This window comes from Nyctereutes procyonoides, unplaced genomic scaffold (assembly GCF_905146905.1).
Source record: "Nyctereutes procyonoides isolate TBG_1078 unplaced genomic scaffold, NYPRO_anot_genome, whole genome shotgun sequence".
Classification (NCBI taxonomy): domain Eukaryota; kingdom Metazoa; phylum Chordata; class Mammalia; order Carnivora; family Canidae; genus Nyctereutes; species Nyctereutes procyonoides.
The window spans coordinates 27,826,874-27,847,179 of NW_026575132.1; the positions used below are offsets into that span (position 1 = coordinate 27,826,874).

General features: G+C 43.3%; 1 protein-coding gene across 2 annotated transcripts in view; it reads right to left on the bottom strand.

The window, feature by feature from the left end:
• Positions 1 to 20,306, bottom strand: part of EPHA4 (EPH receptor A4) — a 142,084-nt gene that overhangs the window by 44,956 nt on the left and 76,822 nt on the right. For both annotated transcript variants that reach the window (XM_055345291.1, XM_055345290.1), the window contains exon 5: positions 15,585 to 15,923. In XM_055345291.1, the coding sequence (XP_055201266.1) occupies positions 15,585 to 15,923 (339 nt within the window). The remainder of the gene's footprint in view (positions 1 to 15,584; positions 15,924 to 20,306) is intronic.

The window sequence follows — 20,306 nt, forward strand, 5'->3', positions numbered from 1 at the left end:
CATGCATGTAAGTGGTGAATTCACAAGGCAGGGCCTACAGTCCACATTTTTAGCCACTGAGCCACAAGAGGCCTCTAGTCTCTCCCTTCCTTGCACTGGTAGGAAATGAGAGATTTCAAGGTTGAATGGCTTGCTCTCCAGCAGCATCAGAAGCATTAGTAACAGCAAATGCTAGGTCTGCTCTATGTTACTTAGGTATAAGACTGTCCACGTACATTCTTGGTTGCTAGAAATCCGGAGGTAACCTAGACATGTCCTCTGTCCATAGACAAAGCATAAAGCTTTTTGGAGATGAATTGCTTCATCTTAAAGATCTAAGAAGAGAATTATCTAAAACAGAAAAATTCAATTGCAAAGGAAAACGGTACTATTTGAAGTTAGGGAAAGGGTAGGGAGTGCAAGGCAAGCTTCGAGAAAGTGGAGAAGGTTGGTGATATTCCATTCTTTGCCCTGGTTTATGGTCCCACAGGTATTTGCTGCAGGCTAATTCATTGACTATCCATTTGTGTCTTATCCACTCTTTCATAATCGAGAGGCCAAAAGACAAAGAGAAATGCTAACATTTATTATTAAGATATTAAGGATGGAATAAGAAAATTAGTATTAGAAAGACCCACCCTAAGTTTAACTCGGGGTAAAGGTCTAAAAGTGTCATGAAAGATCTAAGTTTTTGCAAATTAGGACTTTTGTTAAGTATTTAATTGTTCTGTTTCATATTTGAGCCATACAGCAACCCCTGCTCTCTGCGGAAAGAAAATGTATTATTTAAATGCTTGTTTTACTTTTTTAAAAATGACCATCTTAAATTAGCATTATCACAAGTATAGCCATTATCATTCATTGTAAGAATTACAAGTGAGCAACAGCTCCACTTGGAACCAAGGCGCCATGTCCCCCAGAAGTAACTGGGGATGACTTAGGACACAGAGCGTCTCTGATGTAGTTCAAATATGTCTTCTGTTTCATCTGAGAGCCGCTTGTTTTACTTTCTATTTGCTTACTAAGAAGCTTGTTGGCAGGTTCCAGCAAGGGTAGCCCAGTATTTGCCAACAGAAACATGGCAGGATTCAGCGTGTATTTCCTGTTAAGTAAGGATGCCAGTTTGAGGCGAATAGGAAAACAAGTCTTTCCACTGGAAGGCAATTTATAAGAATTCGCTTGAGAAAGACAAGCGCTTTAAATGGACAAAGTTAGCAAGAATTTTTAAAAATTAGATAATTTTTTTTTCTCTAGGAAGATGAACCTCTTCATTACATCTCAGTAGGTCGAAAAGTATCTAAGATAAACTCTTGGTTGAAATTATTTTATATGTGTCTTGATTAGATGAGACAAGGAGCCTTGGGCAAAGTGAGCCACTCCATGCCCGAGGATGCCTGCCAAAATTATTCTGGAATTCGGAGGATGGTGTAAAGGAAAGGTTCTCTTCTGCTGAGCAGAAATACAGCATAGAGAGTGGAAAAGGATTAGCTCCTGTGAATCAAGGCTTCTATTCCTTTAGCTGTCAACTCCACTGGAGAGCTCCAGGCATTCCAAATCTGGAAAATAAAAGCTGTGCTGTGGGCTTCAGGTTCTTTTTGTTACTCAGACAGCTGCTAATCGTCCTGCTGTGTTTGGAACCAAGAAGACAATGCTGTAACATTTAGCTTTCTGACATCCGAAGCATCTAGATCAGTCCCCTATTAAAGATGTATTAATCACGAAGACTCTAAGAGCCAGGAAGATAGATGCACCTAGTAAATCTTTGCTCTTGCCTTTTACTTTCCACACTCATGTTTCTACATTTACAGGCAGAAATTCTTAAAAGCCTGCTCCAGAAACTGACCAATAAAAAGCCTTATTTCTTACTTTATATCAGATGCTTGCTGATTTCTTACCCCCGAAAAGCCTTTCAGAAAGAGGTAAGACATTGATCATTCTGCTAAAAGAGGCTGTCTGTTTCAATAAATAGATCCACTGTGACTGTTGTCATCTTGACTTTTTAAGTGTGATAACTAATTCAGGAGTGTGGCTTTGCCACTTGCTACAGGGACATCCAAATTATCTGTGGAGTTAGAAAAAAAAAAAAAGCCATTAGAGAAACCTAGGACACTTCAGAGAGAAAACTACTAATACTACTAGTATTAATTAGCACTGCTCCTCCTAATACTAGTGCTACTAATAATATTAATACTATTTGGCCTCCAAGTCAGGCCAAATTACCCACCAAGTCATAGCGCTGAGTGAGACTGAGTAAATGGGAGCTTATTTTGGATCTAGAACTACAAAAGAGTATGTGCTTGATGAAGCTTTGGAATTCTGTGCAGAGACTTAATTTATGTTAATAAAGAAGTCTCAGACCGATACTTTCCCCACAATTGTCTTCATTTCACAAGAGGATCGTAAAGAGACATCAAATTCTCCATCAAAGAGTAGATCATCCATGGCATTTGTCATGAATGGGTGACCTGTAATCAACCCTGAAACAAAGAAAAAATTAAAAAATAAAAACAGACAGCTGGCCTGATGTTCTCACAGAGGCCCAGAATCCGATTTTCTTTTTTCTTCCTTACCTATAATCGTCATAGGGGAGCATCTAATCATCATAACACAAGATGAAAAGTCTCAACACATGAGACTCCTGTTAACTACAGAAGAGCAGCATTAGCCATTCTGAGTTACTGGAAATCTTTTGAAATTAGATTGCTTGCTTTTTTTTTTTTTTTTTTTTTTTTAAATTTCCAAGGCTAATAGAACCCAGAAGAGGCAAGTACAATCTTTGCAAGATGCCATGATAGTGCCAGCTCAAGGCACTGAATTCTTTGGCTTTCAATGAGTCTGAATATATCATGACTAACTCCTTCCCCATTGCTGTCTCAGTGACAGGCCACTGTCTTCCAAATTGAAGGAATAGGAAGTCAATTAGTGTCACTTATGATGTGAACACCTGTCGACTAAGACCTGGACTGAGACCAATTTCATTACCATAGGCACTCACTGGCTGCCAGATGGCCAGGCCTTGGACCACTTATGATATAGTCCAGATTCAAGGAGGTGACCTAAAGACAGAAAGGTCTAGAGTCCCATTAGTCATCTCCTGAGGCATCCAATTCCCCCATCACATATGCAATTGCAACAGGATACCTATTTTTCCTAATGATCACTTAAAAAAGACCACTGGAGCTTCTCAAAGAAAGGTTGTGGAGACCAGAAATTGAGGATATTAGTTTCTTAAATGATAAGCATTTTTACGAGCCACTGTCATTTTTAAATCTGAAACTCCATTCTATTAACTCAACTTTCATTCTCTTATTACATTTAAAACACATGTACAGAGTAGAAAAAAACAGAAATGGGGGATCCCTGGGTGGCTCAGCGGTTTGGTGCCTGCCTTCGGGCCCAGAGCATGATCCTGGAGACCTGGGATCTAGTCCCACACAGGGCTCCCTGCAGGGAGCCTGCTTGCCCTCTGCCTGCATCTCTGCCTCTCTCTCTCTGTGGGTGTCTCTCATGAATAAATAAATAAAATCTTTATGAAAAAACAGAAATGAAAAATATCAGGCAAAGGATTAAGTGGAACATGAAATTACGGGCTACAGATCGTCACTGACAGGGTAAGACAGAGAGGCAGAGGATCCATTTCAATACAATGCTTGTTGCAAATCTATGTATACTATGCTACTTGGAGTTTTCCCAAGTCCAAATGTTGCTTGGCTTAGAGAACAATGGCAAAAGGCTGAGAAATGATGGTCATGGATGGTAGAGCGTTGCAGGTGGAAGAGAGAGAGGGAGGAGAGAGAGAGAAAGAGAAATGGGAAGAAGACCAGTACTGAGACTGTCCCTTGTATTCCAAGCTGGTTTCACTACCTGGAAGTCTGGGAAGGTTCTGGCCACAGGGAAATCAAATATTCAAGGGACAATATCTATGAGCCATAGAACGAATGCTAAGGAGCTGGTTGTTAGTCATACCTAAGGAAGCCTTCGTGCTACGTGGAACCAAATCTTTCCCACCCAGTTTCCTGCTTGCTATGGAGACAAGCACAGAGCGACGGGCAAGTGGAGAGAAGTGATAGAGACTTTTGGGTTAAATTACAACGAACACATTTTGAAAATGCTTCATATACAAATGGTCACCACATGCTATGCTCTCAAAAATGTGGCCATGAAATGATATTCTTGAAGCTCTCCTAGTTGAAACTCTATCTTTTTGGCAATTGTCATAAAAGCTATGATCGAGGTTAGGGAAAAGAGCATAATTTATGAGAAGGAATTTTAACCTTGGGAATTTGCAACCATAGAATTAATTTTTTTTTAAATATTGGGGTATCAGCCAGAAACTAAATGTACGTGCCAGATAGTTTAAACTCCTACAGGCATTATAAGCCCGAAGCTGAAACAACCGAGCTATTAAATTTTCAAATGTTATTAAGGCCAGTAGATGTCTCCAACTGGATCTGTGTTTGAAAGCCCAAGATAACTTTTGTAGTCATAAAGAGTAACAAAGGATGAATTAGGAAATCTATAATTGTTTGAGGACTTGAATTTTCTTTTTCTTTTCTTCCTTTTCTTTTTGAACTAGGAGGTTCACAGCATCTCACTGGGGCCCCTCTTTAACACAACCTGCTGAAGTGTGAAATTCAGTATTACCGGCTCCACCCAGGAGTCAATCTGTAAATACCAGAAGGACCTCATTAGAACAACACATCGCCTAGAAATAGTCCCGCAGCATGATCTCCAAGAGAGCCATTGGAGCAGGGCTCCGGCACACTACAGGCAGTTAGTTTATGGAAGTATTTTGTGTGCATCCTGAAATAGGAGGGGAAGAAGAGAGCTGGAAAGAGAAAAAGCCATCATCCAAAGCACACATACGATGAAGGCTGTGCTCTTGAAGAGTTAACGGGGAGATTTAAAGGGCTTCTCATCTGCCATTCTTCCCCCAGACAATTCCCTTTGACATTACACAAAGATTCCTTAAATATATCACCAGCCTCCCAGAGCCACACCTGAATCAGATGACTACTCGGCACCGGTGTCTGCAATGAGGGCAGTGAACACAATTTATGCTTTTTAAGTTCTATGACCTGTGCTCTGATTACAAGACACTAATTTTCCTAGGCTGACCTTCTCCCATATTTGTATTCCCTGCTTTCAGTGGCAAACAAAGCAACAAGAATCCCCATTGTATATTGTAATGATAATCACACCCCTATTTTAAAATGGGGGAGAAATGAGATGATGTTAGCTTTAAGAATTCCCAGGCCTCCCAAAGCATCCTCCTAGAAAGATTCCCAAAATCATGCTCTCCTAGAGCCCTGTGGGATTCAGTGGGTTTCAGTGCAAATAACAGCTATACCAACAATTCTCAAGATCATCTGAAATTCTCAGATGAAAAAAAAAAAAAGTCTTTGATTATCTTGGAAAGTGGAAGGGACACTTGATTAAGTGGTCAGCTAGTTGCATATTCGAAATCCCTGGCCCGTCTCTATGTGCCACCCTGGCGTTGATAAAGGAACATGGAGGAAGCTGTGCTCTCTTGCCCATCTTTACACTTTCTCTGCTCAAAATACACACTTATTATGTTAAAAAAAATTAGGGTTGATTCAAGAGGCAGATTTACAGCTTGCAGTATGTTATCTAGACAACAGCAACTCTCCAGGGAGCCACTGTGAGCCTGTCCCTCTCAGGATTTGTGCTAATAATGGATGGCTCTTACCCAGGCTCTTTATATACAATGAACCTGTTGGTGGCAGGTCCCTATTTAATACCCACTGAGAAGTTGAAGCTACATATCTGTCTTGCTTGTATGCACATGTCACCATCAAAAGGTTCCGGGATAAGGATTTTTTTTTTAAAGTCAGCAACCCCAGAACCTTCCTTCAAGAGGCCTTTTTGATAGTGAGGACCAAACCACCTGAGAAATTCATATATGGAGGTTCTCACTGGAAGGTGCCAGGCAAAAAAGGAGTGACCTCCTCTTTCCTTCTTCCCTTTCCCTCTCCTTGCAAGAAGCGATTGCAAAATGGAATATGTATTTCAGATCGTTGTCATTTTACCCATAAGACATTTTAGATAGATTGTGGTTTGGAAAGTAGCCCTTGTGCTTTGTCATCAAATGAAATAAAATAACAAAACAAAACAACAAAATTAAATAAGATAAAATAGATTTTAAAAGATGATTTAGGAGAGTCACAAGGAGTTCCTTTAGAACAAGCTCTCCAATTTATCAGAAGAGAGAAAGAAGGAATTTAATGTAGGATTTGTTTCTTCAGCTCTGTGCCTGAATTGCCAGCCATTTTGCTGACAGTTCAGCCACTTTCCCATAGCGCTCTGGGTACCAACCTTCACATGGGAGACAAATCATGAGTGACATTTTCCAATGAAGCCAGTGTTCACTAGGCAGGTGACCACACGATGTCTGGTACCACCCTTCTTCCTGTGACTGTCGTTCTGGGGCAGCCTATGGAATCTTTTTCATTCTTCAGTCACAGACAGAGGAGGACAGTATGCCTGTGTGTGTGTGTGTGCGTGTGTGCATGTGTGTGTTGGGGGCGAAAGGTGGACACTGGGGATATTAAAGAGCTGTTTTTAATACTGATGGATAGAGCTTAGGTTTGCTTATCGTGACAAACTAAAATGTAAAACCTAAAAAAAAAAAAAATCCTCACTAGTCTTTACCTGCAGACATCATATGGAATATATGGAATGCCCTCTTACTGTATACCCCACAGGACAACAGCACGCAGGTGCTGACGTGCAGAGAAGGCTCCATACGGTGGGGAGGACATGGACACGCATTTTAATGAGTCCCTGTAGATTGAAGATCTCTCAATGCAGGATTAGTCCTGCAGCCCCGCTCTTGGTTTTCCTGGTGCTTAAAGGAAAAAAAAAAACTCTTTAAGGACATTAGTAGGGGGTTAATAGGAGGTTTGATAAAGTTTCTCTGGATCGTTTTATTAATGCTCAATGCAAACTATCTCCAGAGTCTTTCTTGGCTCCTCTAAGGAGGTAGTCATTATTTTAGCCAGTTGGAGTGATAACTAGTCAAGATAGAAGCCCATCGAAGAGCTCCCCTAGTCCTGCACTGTTCATTTCTCATCTCAGCCAGGCACTTATTTTTCAAATCTCTTGATGGCTTCTCCAGGGGGTGCAAAGTCAGTGTTAGTGTTTGAAGTAACGAGCACAGCACTGAGAAATGAAAAGCAAATCAGAAATAGATTGTCAAGTGTTTGGGGTGAATGCTGGTGAGTGAATTTCCTTTCACACACACACACACACACACACACACACACTCAGTGCATTTGAATATGTACATTATATAAGAGCGAAGGGTTAGGGTGGGAAAAAAAAGTGTCCTCAGTCTTGGGTGTAAACAAAACTTTCATTTTCTTAGATGGAAAAACAGTTGACTATTGAACAGCATTGGTTTGACCCGGGTAGGTTCGCTTACATGTGGGTGTTTTCCCACGCAGTAGGATCTTCTCTTCCTTAGGAATCCCGTAATAGCATTTACTTGTCCGTAGCTTACGTAAGATATTACACACAACATACAGAATATGTGGTAATCAATTTTTTATGTCGTTGGTAAGGCTTCTGGTCAACAGTAGGCAATTCGTAGTTAAGCGCTGGGGAAGCGAAAGTGCTACGTGGATTTGTGACAGTTTAGGGTAGGTGCCCTTAACCCCGGCCTTGCTCCAGGGTCAACTGTATAAACATCTTTTTAAAAACGCGACTCAATTTATTCCTCTACACAATAATTACTAGTAGGCTCTATGCACACACTCTTGGTCTATGTTGCTCAGTCAGCCTTAAAGCTGGATAATTTCATAGGTTCTTCTATTTTTTCTCCTCGTCAGGACTTGCGGCACCCACCCTGAATACAAATACATGGGCTCCAGTGCTGCACACAAGAGGCTGTGTACCATTGTACATCTCCCAGTTTATTTTATTCTAATTATATCATGGTGCGTATGCTTAATAATTATAGAGGTGGCAACAATATTCAATAGACGTGAAATGATGCATAACGTTAGAATCAAGAGACTATTCCCTTTTTTAAGACAAAAAAAGAACTGTACTCGTATTTTTTAAATGTACATTTCCTAGGCATTATGGACTAAACCGGGAGCCCATAGCTGGATCAGGGCTGTTAATGAGAAAATCGCAGCCTGGCTTCTCTGAAGCCCATTGTGTGCTCCTTTGGGCCTATAATTACTCAGACACAGAAAGGACTCTCCAAACAGCTTCCACTTAGAGGTACTAATGATCACATACCAACCACTGGGGATGCACGAACAACCTCCCAACAAAATCTCTCGACGTAATCACCCTACAATTTGTTTAAAGCATTTTGAAATGTGTTTTTAAAAAGATCTCCGACTCACATCCAACCAACTAGTTTCACCGTGTGTTTTTCCTTTAGCTTTCTTGGAAGTAAGAAAAATACATGATTTACTTGAGATCAAAGGCAAACGAGAAATCATCGCAGTGAGATGACAATGTCGGAGAGCAGCGCATACAATTATTTAAGAGGAAAATCGCTGCCAGCATCCAGCAAGCCTACAGCACTGCTCAGAGTGCATGTTTTCAAGAGAACCAAATGCCACCTTACCAGAACATTCAAGCATGTTCCACGTTATACATTTAAACCTGAGTACCACCGGGGAAAGATCTGTGGTACGAGACAGCGGAGACATGCTTGAAATTCTGCTTGATTCCCTGAAATCGTGTTTACGTAGCCAAAACCTCTAGAAGAGAAGGTGTCTTGCCAAATATTAAAATTGTTTCGAATGTGAGATGAACCCCAAATGGGAATGCACCGCCATTAAGCCAGGGGTGGTTTCTGACAAACGACACCAGCAGCTCAGCATCTTTCCAACCTCCTTCCTACACTCATGTTCTTTCTCAGTAGAGCAGGGCTCGGCAAGCCTTTTCCACAGGGAGTGAGATGGTTAGTGTGTTCGCTGTGCAGGACCTTCCGTCGCTGAGCTACTCAGCTCTGCTACTGTCCCGTGAAAGCGGTCTCAGGTGACACACCAACGAATGAGTGGGGCTTCGCTGCTGGAAAACTTCTCTACGGACACTGAAGATGGAATTTTATATAGTTTCCAAATGTTGCAAAACATTATTCTTCTTGGGGTTATTTTCAACCCTTTTGAAACAGAGGAACCATTTTCAGTGGGTTGCACACCACCGGGTAGAGGGCCGAGATTTGGCTCCCAGGTTCTAGTGTGCGAACCTCTGCGCTGGGGTACCAACAGAAGTCAGATGTTTGTGCTTTAAAAGTTATCAACAGAGCCCCCCGTCCGCCACTTCCCTTCCCTTTCAAGCTTACAGAAAAGCCTCAGTTCTGGTCACCTCTTATTTGGACTAATATTCCATTACCATTCTCAAAATCACCAGGAGTGTGCTTTCTGCCTGTTAATTTGATCACAAACCACACTTGAGGCCACTCTGGTGCTGCCGGTCACACTTAACTCTGGTTGGGATCACTCCAGGGTGACCCTGCTCTTCAAGGGAGTTTCACACCGGGCCCAACAGGACCTCCTGACATCGCTCCCTTCTTTCTGTTCCTCTCTACCCTGAGGAATAATTACGCGATAGCCCCACTGCCTGACAAGTGCATTCATTTCCATCTGGTCAGAGGCAGAATTATACACACTGAAGCTAAAGAACTTTGTACAAAACAGAGGATCATAGGGGAAGAGAGGGAAAAATAAAACAAGATGAAATCAGAGAGGGAGACAAATTGTAAGAGAACCGTAATCATAAGATACAAACAGGGTCGCTGGAGGGGAGTGGAGGGGGGGAGGATGGGATAACTGGGGTGACAGGCACGAAAGAGGGCACGTGATGGGATGAGCACCAGGTGTTATATCAGACTGATCAACCCTGATTTCTACCTCTGAAACCAGTAATACATTCTATGGCAATTAACTGAATTTAAATAAAATTTTAAACATGAAGAAGTTTGCGCAAGCCCTTTCTGAAGCTCTCTTCTTCATTTGATACTGGCAATTTTGTTGGATTTTTTTTTGAAATCACAAAAACTGTCTAAGCTCAGACCCCACAGAATCTGGTGCCACCATGCCTAGAGCACATTACCTAACTCAATTGCTCTAAGATGTTTCCCTTTCTCCCACCATCTCCCTGAAGCTTTCCTCTTACCATGTAGAAGACAGGTAGCAATTATACCCAGTGGGGATGAGAATTCCCACTGTTCTCCATTATCCTACTCAAATAACATAATATGTCTAATTAAAAGATGACATGGAGAGAAAGAATGGGAACTTACCAGTTGAGTAATAAAAGACAGTCTGCCTCCTGCACTTGGTTATTTTCTTTTCTCTACTCATTATTTTGGTTTTATTGAATTTATCACTACTCAAGAAAGAGTCTGCCGATTGTTTTTATTATAAATAAGTGTGGTGATAAACAGGTATTGGGTATCTACTACGGATTGTGCGGTAGCATTCCACTGACATACCCAATCTTCTTGTCCATCCTAGAGAACAGGGCCGGTCTAACAAGCAGCACCATTTCGTGTGATGGCAAAGCAACTGGGATTCTTCGCCTGAGGTCCCAAAGGGCCCTTTATAGCCTGCTATCCTCTATGATCAGTGTTGGGAGCAGTATGTTCCTAGCAAGGGGCAGCGGAACCGAGCAAGGGCAGGACAGTGATGGGACACTTGGAAGGTCAGCCTTTCTACAAAGTCATGAAATCAGTTTTTTTTCAAACATATCACTAGAGTGGAGTTTCTCAATCTTGGCATGAGGGCCATCTCAACCAGATGATTCTTTGCTGTGGGGGAGTGTCCCGTGCACGACAGGATGTTTAGCAGCCTCCCTGGCTTTCACCCACTGGATGTAATAGTGCTCCCAGCTGAGAAAACCAAAAGTATCTCCAGACATTGCCAGATGTCCAAGGAGGCAGGTTGAACAACAATACCAGCGATGCAACTAGCTTCCTATTTCGCGTGGGTAGGTGTGGGTTTGGAGGGGCAGAAAGGAGGCAGTATTTGAATGCCTTCTCCTTATTCTGCAGGAGCATTTATTGGGATTTTTCCCATCCTTGAGATTGCCGTCAGAACCCATTTCTGAACACCCTGTGGAAATAAGCCCTACTTCCTCATGCTCGTAGCTCACGACTTTATTCTTGGAATTACAGACACTTAGAATTAGAAAAGATCTTAGAGATCCACTAGGTTCAAATGATTATGTAATTCACCAACTCTCTGAACCCCTCCAAACTCAGTCTGTTGCACATGTTTGTCACCAGGACCCTGCAGTGGTGCCAGAGAGGCCACCAGATGCCATTTCATTGTCAGGTATCTATCATCGTATCTCATGCAAAAAAAAAAAAATCAAAAGTGTGATCTTTGGGGGGGGGCTGGCGGCTCAGCAGATAGAGCATGTGACTCTTTTTATATTTTATGATTTTATGTATTTATTCATGAGAGACACAGAGAGAGGCAGAGACACAGGCAGAGGGAGAAGCAGGCTCCATGAGAGGAGCCCGATGTGGGACTCTGTCCCAGGATCCTGAGGTCACGCCCTGAGCCGAAGGCAGATGCTCCATCCCTGAGCCACCCGGGTGCCCCAGAGCATGTGACTCTTGCTCTAGGGGTTGTGGGTTTGAGCCTCTCATTGGGTGTGGAGTTCACATACATCCATGTGTAATCATCCCAGGTGCACTTCAGGGTTAGAAGAGAACACGACCCCCCCTGACAGTTCATAAAGATTTAAAACAAACAAAACAATGTCGAGTATGCTTGGGCCCCAGAGCTGGAGGACAGGGGTGAAGGACTTGGCAGTGGGGTGGGGGTGGGGGGACACTGGGCAAACGGCCTCTGTGATAGTAAGGTCTACTGCTCAGCTGCCATCTCAGCATTGTTAGCAAAACTATTCACAGTTCTGTTCCTTGGCCAGTAAAACCGTGTTCCATTTATACAGCATTTGTGTGTCCCAGTGACACAGCCTGTATTCATTTGTCCGAGATGGTCCACTTAAGTAAAAGTAAACCAAAGGAAAGCCATTTAGAAACAAATCACCCAGCAGTCTGCTTATTCATTTTTCATAAACGCCAGAACCAGCTCCTCCTAAACAAAAAACACAACAGTTGTGGAGGAGGTAGATGGAGGAGGGGAAGCACAAGTTTTCAGGAGGAGCCTCACTGTGTCCATTTGGATGGTGATGCAGGAGAGCGACAGTGTGGGGACGCGCTGCCTCTTCCTTGCCTGCCCCTCTCCTGCAGGGTGACCTGCTGCTCCTTCACACTCTTGGCAATGACGTGGGGCATGGGGGTGGGGGTGGGAGCAGTCCTGGACCCCCTCTGCTCTGCACCCTGGCCCACCCGCCCAAGGGGGGTGGCTTCAGGAGGACAGGCCCTGTCCTAGCAGGGAGGCCACAGTCCACCAGCTGAGTTCCACCATCTCTGGGTGACACCAGGCAAGTGTCATTCACCCAGCCCTTCTGGCCACGGGAATAAAGCTTCCATCCTTCAATCAGACAGTCAGCAATAAAGCTGACATCCTGAGTTCCCTTTGTCTTGGCTCCGGTGTCAAAGTGTCAATTGGGTTTGACCTCGGAGGGGAGGAAAAGCGCCTTATTTACCCCTTAAGACCTCTGCAAGTAGATTTGGGTTCGAATGGCTTAAATAACTACGTGAGAACACGGGCCCATTCACACCACATTCCACAACTGAAATGATCAAAGCCTCGTCAACCATCCATTTCCGCGCCCAGACACTCGAGGTCTGGTTTCCCCATGGGGAGAGAGTACCAACCTGAATACACGGATGCCACTAATTATCTGATGATTGTAAAAGAAAGCAACTTTGTCCTTTCAGGAGCAGGGAGGGTGCTTCCCGGTTTCAGGTGCTGGCCCAGACATTAGCTTGGGTGAGTCAGGTCACCTTCAGGAACCCGTCCAGCCGTGAGAGTCTCAGAGGTGGTGGTGATAAAACCAGGGATCCCAGGAGGGTTTGTGTCTCTTGGTTTAATAAGTTACTGAGGGAAAGAACCCTATGGAACCAGGGCAAAACCAGAGGGCCAGGAAACTGTGGCTCTTAGGTGGTAATGCTGACATCCATTTCCCCTAGGTAGTCCCTCCAGAGTCCACCCTCTTTGCCTACTGAGGTCCCTAAGGAATTCAGTTTAATGCTGTGATAGGAACGAAGGCAGTTAGAACATAATTGTGGGTATGTAAATAAATATGGTTAGGGGAGCTTGGAAGAGTTTACGGTTGCCACACTCACCCAGAATTTTGGCCTCCACTATTAATTTGCCCCACCAGGAGGAAAGGGTTTGTTCATCAAAGATAAACTACTCTGCTGATACTGAATTAGTTACACCCCGAATCATGGTAGGATAATGAGGCAGCGCCACGCGCATATGCAACCCTCTGCTAAGAGGAAGCTTTCCGGCCGGCCACCTAGGAGGTCTCCTTGTTGAAAGATTTATTTTTAATTTTGAACAGCTTCCCAGCATTACCCTTCATGAAAATTAAAATAGGGAGCTGGAATTTTGTCCTGTTCAGCAAACCTCCTGGCAGGATCACTCGCCATGGCTGAGAAAACCTCATTGTGTCAGAGGAATTCCCCTGTCCACCTTTCTGTTACATCTAGAAGAATTACAATAAAAATTTCAATAAAACTTGGTCTCCTCCACCCCCCACCCTGCCTCTCTCAGAAGGCTTTTGCACATTTTCTTCTTTTGGAGGATTTTGTCTTTTTTGTGCTCCTTGGGCCTTCTGGCCTGGGAGGAGCACACATAATGCCTCGGCTCAAATCCTCGTATATGGAGAGTCATCGCTGTCGCCCCCCACCCCCAAATCGGTGGGCGCCAAGCCTGTCCTCAGCCTGTCTCCCAGAGGCCATTCTCTGCCAAAGAGAATGACTTCACCTTGTACAGCTGAAGCCTCTTCCTACTTTTAAATCAGTTAAGAACATGAAGTAGGGATGTGTTGGGGGGTAAGTACATCAGGCTGAACATAAGAATATTGATTGAATCATAAACCAGATTCCCCCGAGAGGGCAGAGAGGTTGGCTCCGCTCTAACTCAGAGATACTAGTAGCACCCACCCGCTCCCCGAGATCTATGGGCAATATTTCCGAAAAAAGGACTAATAAAAGGCTGGGCAAAGACAGAGTACTTGTGATGCTATCAAAAGCTCCTAAATCATACTAGTCTTTGTAGAAAAATAAGACCGATTCCCACCACCAGCAGCAGCAGCGTTCACCACCCAAAAGTGCGGAAATAAGAGACAAAAGGGTAACCAGCTGATCTGTTCACACCACATATTTTTAAAGTCTGGTCCCATTTGTAGAGTCAAAGCCACCTTCCGGTAGCATTTGCCATTCTAGCTCCAGTTTAAAACCTTGCCCGAGTCGTAACTTCGTATTTATTCTAGAGAGAGTTCAGGGCAAAGCGGAAAAATAATGACGTTGGATTGGGACACTGGAATACTTTGCACTATAGGATCAATTAATACAGACATATTTAACTACGAAGTGCACTTACTGAGACATTCATTTAAGAGAGAAGTGCAGTAAGAGGGGATGGGACGGCTGGGCAATTTATAATCCCTTTCCGGCGAAGTTTGTTGTTCTTAAGAGCCTCATGAAAGAACAAACCACAGTTCTTTTCTTCTGCGCCCCCCCCCTTAACTCACCAGAAATAAATAATGGGGAGCCAGCAATGTGAAGCAGGTGGCAGAGATCCAGGATGGAAAACGAGCACGAGAGAAAGCCTAGAAACGTTTTCAGGGGAAGAGATGGGAGTGAGGGGCTCAGGAGCTGGAGCCTAGAAATACAGATTCCCATCTGCACTTCGAAATACCCGACATTCAAGACTTGGTAACGGTTCTGTGATTCACTCAGCAGAAACTCTTCATGACCAGAGAACGTTTCAAGTCTATGGAATTAGAAGAGGAAAGTGATCCCCGAAATGGATCCTCCCCCATGTGCCAGTTGTGGATTCAACTATGGAAGTGGCTGCAAAACAAGGAAGCGTTTTCAGGAAAATGTTGTCAAACCACACAGAGCGCCCATTAAACTATTCAACTGTTCACAAATTTACAGGATGGTTCTAGAAGAGGTCCGTATAAATTTTTTAAATTCTAAAATACCAAACAAGATCAAAACTACAGCCACCAATGCTTCTGCTGGAAAAGGGAGCAAAGGTCCATACAGCACTCTGCACTGATAAAAATCTATTTTAGAATCCAAAATAAGCCAATAAATGCTCTGATGTCCAACCACGGACCCTGTGATTAAAATGGCTAATATGACTCCCTTACGAGGGAAGTCCAACATGCAGCGACTCAGCTCCCTACACTGTCATCTCCTTGCAATCAGGCACTGTCTCTTAATCTCATTTAATCATCACCACTTAGTATAGGTCATGCTTTGCAGTTGAGGTCCAAAAAATATTAGCTGAACGAATGAACATTCTTCTAAGCATCTTCTGTATTACAAAGCAGCTCACAGATTTATAATTAGATCCATGTGGTTCTACTTCAGTTGTAGAACTTTAATATCATTCATGGACAGCAACATAAACCCCTTCTCTATATTTATTACTATCATATAGTAAAGTAGATCCGATTCCTACCTGCTTGGTTGGTCGTCACAGTGACGGACACTGATTGGTCTGGGCTGGGGTTGTACTTGGACACTCCATTCACCGCCCAGATTTCGAAGGTGTAATTGGTGTGAGCCAGGAGGTCAGTGATGGAAACTTTGGTGGTCTTCAGGCCATTCTGCTGTGGGGTATAGTGGACCCCACTTCCACAGGGTCGGCACTTGCTGGAATCACCAGCTCCACATTTCTTGCACACCACATTGTAGGAAATATCCTGGCGGCCACCTGTGTTCTGGGGACTGCTCCATTCCAAATTCACCGAAGTCTCGTTGACATTTGAAATCAGGTTGAGGGGAGCAGACGGTGGGCCTAGAAAAAGGAAAAAAAAACACACACACACACACATACATTATCACACCAAGAACTTAAGCTATCCTTTTGGAATGTCTCAGAGTTTATATTATTCTCTGGAGCTCCAGGAAGTAAGGTGGGCCCATGTGGCAAAGAAAGCAGAAAGCAAATCGAGCCAGCAAAACAGATCTTGTAAAAGAACAATATGAAGGAAGGCTGCCTGTATGTCATTCTCAGTCCTGTGTGAACAACAGGAGCACTGATTGCCACCGGGTGATGTCGTGCATCTCTACATCAAATAGGTTTCGAGTGCAGACTTCTCTTTGAAGCAGCAGGAAAATACCAGAACTTATCTAGTTTTTATCTCATCATCTGAAAACAGGCATATGAATGTGATTCTAGTTCCCAGGGCTATTGTGGGACTCTGGTAAAGTAAGTTATGTACCACTTTTGAAGATGAATCACGGCTTCTAAGCACAGCATGTCCTCAAGATGGAATAAAATTAAGTGAATTGTATAGATATGCCTCTTCAGGTCAACACAGCAGTTGAAAATTCAGGTCTTTACAGGTAATTAGTAGGAACTGGTGAGACCTGGTTGCAGAGATGTCAAAGGTAGAGTTGTTGGGAGAGCCCAACTTGAGGCGGAGATTGTGCAAAGGCTCTCAGGCCCCGCGTCCTGCCTTCAGCTACCCCAGGCTGCACCAGGCCCTTTTAAGCATACTCATTCCCACCGACATCAAAGAGTTTATGAAACACGAATGGTGGTGGTGGCTGTTTTGAAAGAGAACAACTGACTGCAAGCAACATTGTGGTTGGTTTTAAAGATAGTAATAATAAATAAAAAAAAAAAAAAAAAAACAAGACCAGAGAGCCATGCTGAATCCTCTTGCTCCTTGCTATAGATTTGTCTTCGCATACCAAGAAGTTCTAACACAAGCTGCCTCTAAGGAGAAGAATCGGATTGGGAGAAAGGAGGGTTAGGTCTGAGCCACTTCCAAAGGCAAAGACACCTGCTCCCTCTGATGAAAAATACCTACTCAGTGGAATGCCCGGAAAGCCCTCTCTTATTCCTTCCTCTTTCGCGTTTTGGTCTTTCAAGAAAAAAAATATGGTGCGTTTTAATGAAAATGTAGGGTTTCTTGTTCCCTCTATCTATTCTATTTCTAATTTATGTGCAGTGACTGCTTTGAGGGGAATGTTTTGTGCTCCCTAGGAAAGGGAAGCTAACTGGAGGCCTGTATTACTGGGAAGAAGCTTTAGCTACTCAACCATAATGGAATGTGTTGTTCCAAAGTAGCCATTGAGAGAGAATTGAAAAGAGGTAACCTATTAATCAGGAGTCATACTCAATATTTATTACTTAGCTCCTGCTGATGAGTGACTTAAAGTGTTTGGTAGTGACGCTGAACAAGGGTAATCCAGCCTCCGTTTCTCTTCATACAACTTACCTGAAGGCTCTCACAAAGCAGGCAGGTCCTCCCAATCTCCCCCTTAGACGAATTACCAACAATCTCTCTTAATTTGGAGATCTGCTCCCCATCCAGTGTTGTAAAATGTGTGTTTAAAAAGAAGATTACCCCCCCACAGACGTCTGCAGGAGGAATATGCAAGTGTCTTTCTTGTTTAGACTTCTAATTTACGGCTACGGTCCTTAACACATTGACTGGACCATAATAAAGATAAATAAATGGCTTCTGAATAAACGAACACAGTTATTTAAAATCACAGTGTCTTGGAGCCAGAGGATGTTAAAGATCATCTGGTTAAATCGCCTCATTGTGGGCACTGAGATCCAGTAAGTGGATCTGCTAATACTGAAACATGATGCAATTTAATTAGTGACTGAATCGGACTAAAACCCAGAAGTACTAACTCTCCCTCTGGGGGTTACCTCCACTCCCTTATGTGGCCCACGTTCAAGGTATAATAACAACAAAATTGGTAGTTTCAGCCAAAGTTTGAGACGTGAAGGTAGGAGAAGGGAAGTCGTATTTCCAATCCTGCTGAAATCCTACGGATGCCGCCGCCATGGTGAAATCCGTTAGCAGTCCGTCACTAGAGCTGACCACAGCTTGGTTTGTAAAATGGGTCAGCCACCGGTTCTTATTTCTCTGTAACTTCCAGGGTTAAATACGAGTGACTCTTAAATCCATTAACCTCCTTGCCAAGGTTCCTGGTCCACTTTCACATGGGAAAATGTGACACAATGAATCAGGCAATGCAGAAGCAGAAAGTCAGTAATTAGTATGTAGGACAGGGCACAGCGGTGTCTACATGGAGGAGAAATGGAGCAGAAAAGGAAATGGTCACAGGACTCCGGGACACAACACTGCTCCGTGGAGAGAAAAAACAAAAAAACAAAAACAAAAACAAAACAACAACAACACAAAAAGAAGATGCCAAAGGATTTCAAAATGGAGGGCTGGACCAAAAACAAGTGTTAGCCTGAACAGCCTTCTTCCCTTGGGCAGTGGTTCTCCAGGATGATCCTGGGGTAGATGCCAAAGGGAAGAGAGAAGACGAGGCAAGTTCAAGTTCATGATGTCCCCATGAGCACGTTTTCTGCGTTGCTGCCACAGAGAATGATGTTATATGGGCTTAAAAACTGGACTATAGCAGAGTTTTGTTTTGTGGGTTTTTTTGGGGGGGCAGGTGGCAGATATAAAAATGCCCACCCAATAGGTTTATAATGGTGTTCTGCAAAGGCCTGGGAAAGAGCTCATGCTTTAGAAATTAAAATAACAACAGTGGTTGTATTTTATTTGCAGGATCGTGGCTTTCTTTCTTTTTTTTTTTTTTAACTCATGTCAATTAAAAGACGGCAAGTACATTTCCATTTATAAGGAGGGGCCATCTTTTTCTCAGAACAGACAGTAAAGTACAAGAAAAGTACACACTTAAATACAACTCAAAGTCCAGTTAGACCCAGCAGTCATACTTTCACATGAATTAGCAGCACCTTAAAACCACGGCCTGTCCAAATGTCAATCATGAGAAGAAACAGCCTTTTGAGTATCACGGCTCTCTCAGTAAATACAAGGAATCCAGGAGGGAAAAACTTAACTCTCTGATTATCCTATCCTCTGTTTATGTAAGTAGTTTATCTGGATATTTGGGAACCAATAAATTTCTGACAAGTGATTGTGCCTTTCCTATCAGAAATATGCCCACCTGCAAGGAAATCTCCAATTACAAGTATGAGATCTAGAACAAAGGGGGTGGGGGCACCTGGGTGGCTCAGTGGTTGAGCCTTCGGCTCAGGGGGTCATCCCAGGGTCTTGGGATCAAGTTCCACATCAGGGTCCCCGCAGGGAGCCTGCTTCTCCCTTTGCCTGTGTCTCTGCCTCTCTCTCTCTCTGTCTCATGAATAAATAAATAAAATCTTTTTTTTTTTTTAAGAAGATTCAGAACAAGATGGGATAACCATACCATTTGTTTAAGTTTTCTAGTTGCCATATTGAGATCATATCTAGTGAGCGTAGGGGGTCAGGTAGCTTACAGGTCATGCACATGGCAGGATTTCATCCTTCCCCAGAGTCCTCAGTACTAGCCTATATAGGACTGGCTGCAACCCTGGTTATGATGGGACTGCTCCACATTACAGGTCACCTTTCTTTCTATGTCTCACTCTGTTGGGAACATGAAATGGTGTCTTGCTACATAGACAAACACAGCATATCCATTTATATCGCCACCAGTCTGTGTGCTCCTCAAGAGAGCCAATGCCTTTACCATTTCCCAGGGTCTACCCTGATTCCCCGTTCAGAGCAAGCTCAACAAATGTTTCAGGAGCCAGCAAATGAATGAATCACTAGACAGAAAATGAACAAAATCAAAACCCTCCGATGCATCTGAGGCCCGCTACCTACGGTGTGTGAATGAATACAGCCTTCCCTGAGCTAAAGCTGGAATACTCCAGACTCATTAGCATTACGCTCTGAAGGGAGTATCTCAATGTACCTAGTTTAAATCAAGTTTCCCTTTTCTAGAACTTAAAAATACTTTGGAAAAACTCAATAGGGCTACTTATCATATCTCAGTGGTTACTTCTGTTGGGAGGGACTAGTGGACTCTTTCATTTATTCAAAGGCACTTACTGAGTATTTGTCACCTGCTCTTGAAGACAGAGGGAAATGATTCATTTTGATGCTACCCTGGATAAGCGAAAAAGGAAAGGGCAGGAAATCAGAGGGAAGGAAAAGACTAAAGGAAGCTAAATATGGTGAACACAGGAGGTATAGAGCAGGCTTTCAGCTTGTGCTCATCATTTTTAGAGCTCCATTACCAGCCACGGTGGCTGGGAGCGTAAAATGTGGGCTCCATGGGGCACCCACCTGGCTCAGTTGACAGAGCATATGACTCTCCATCTCAGGGTTGTTAAGTTTGGGCCCCACTTTGG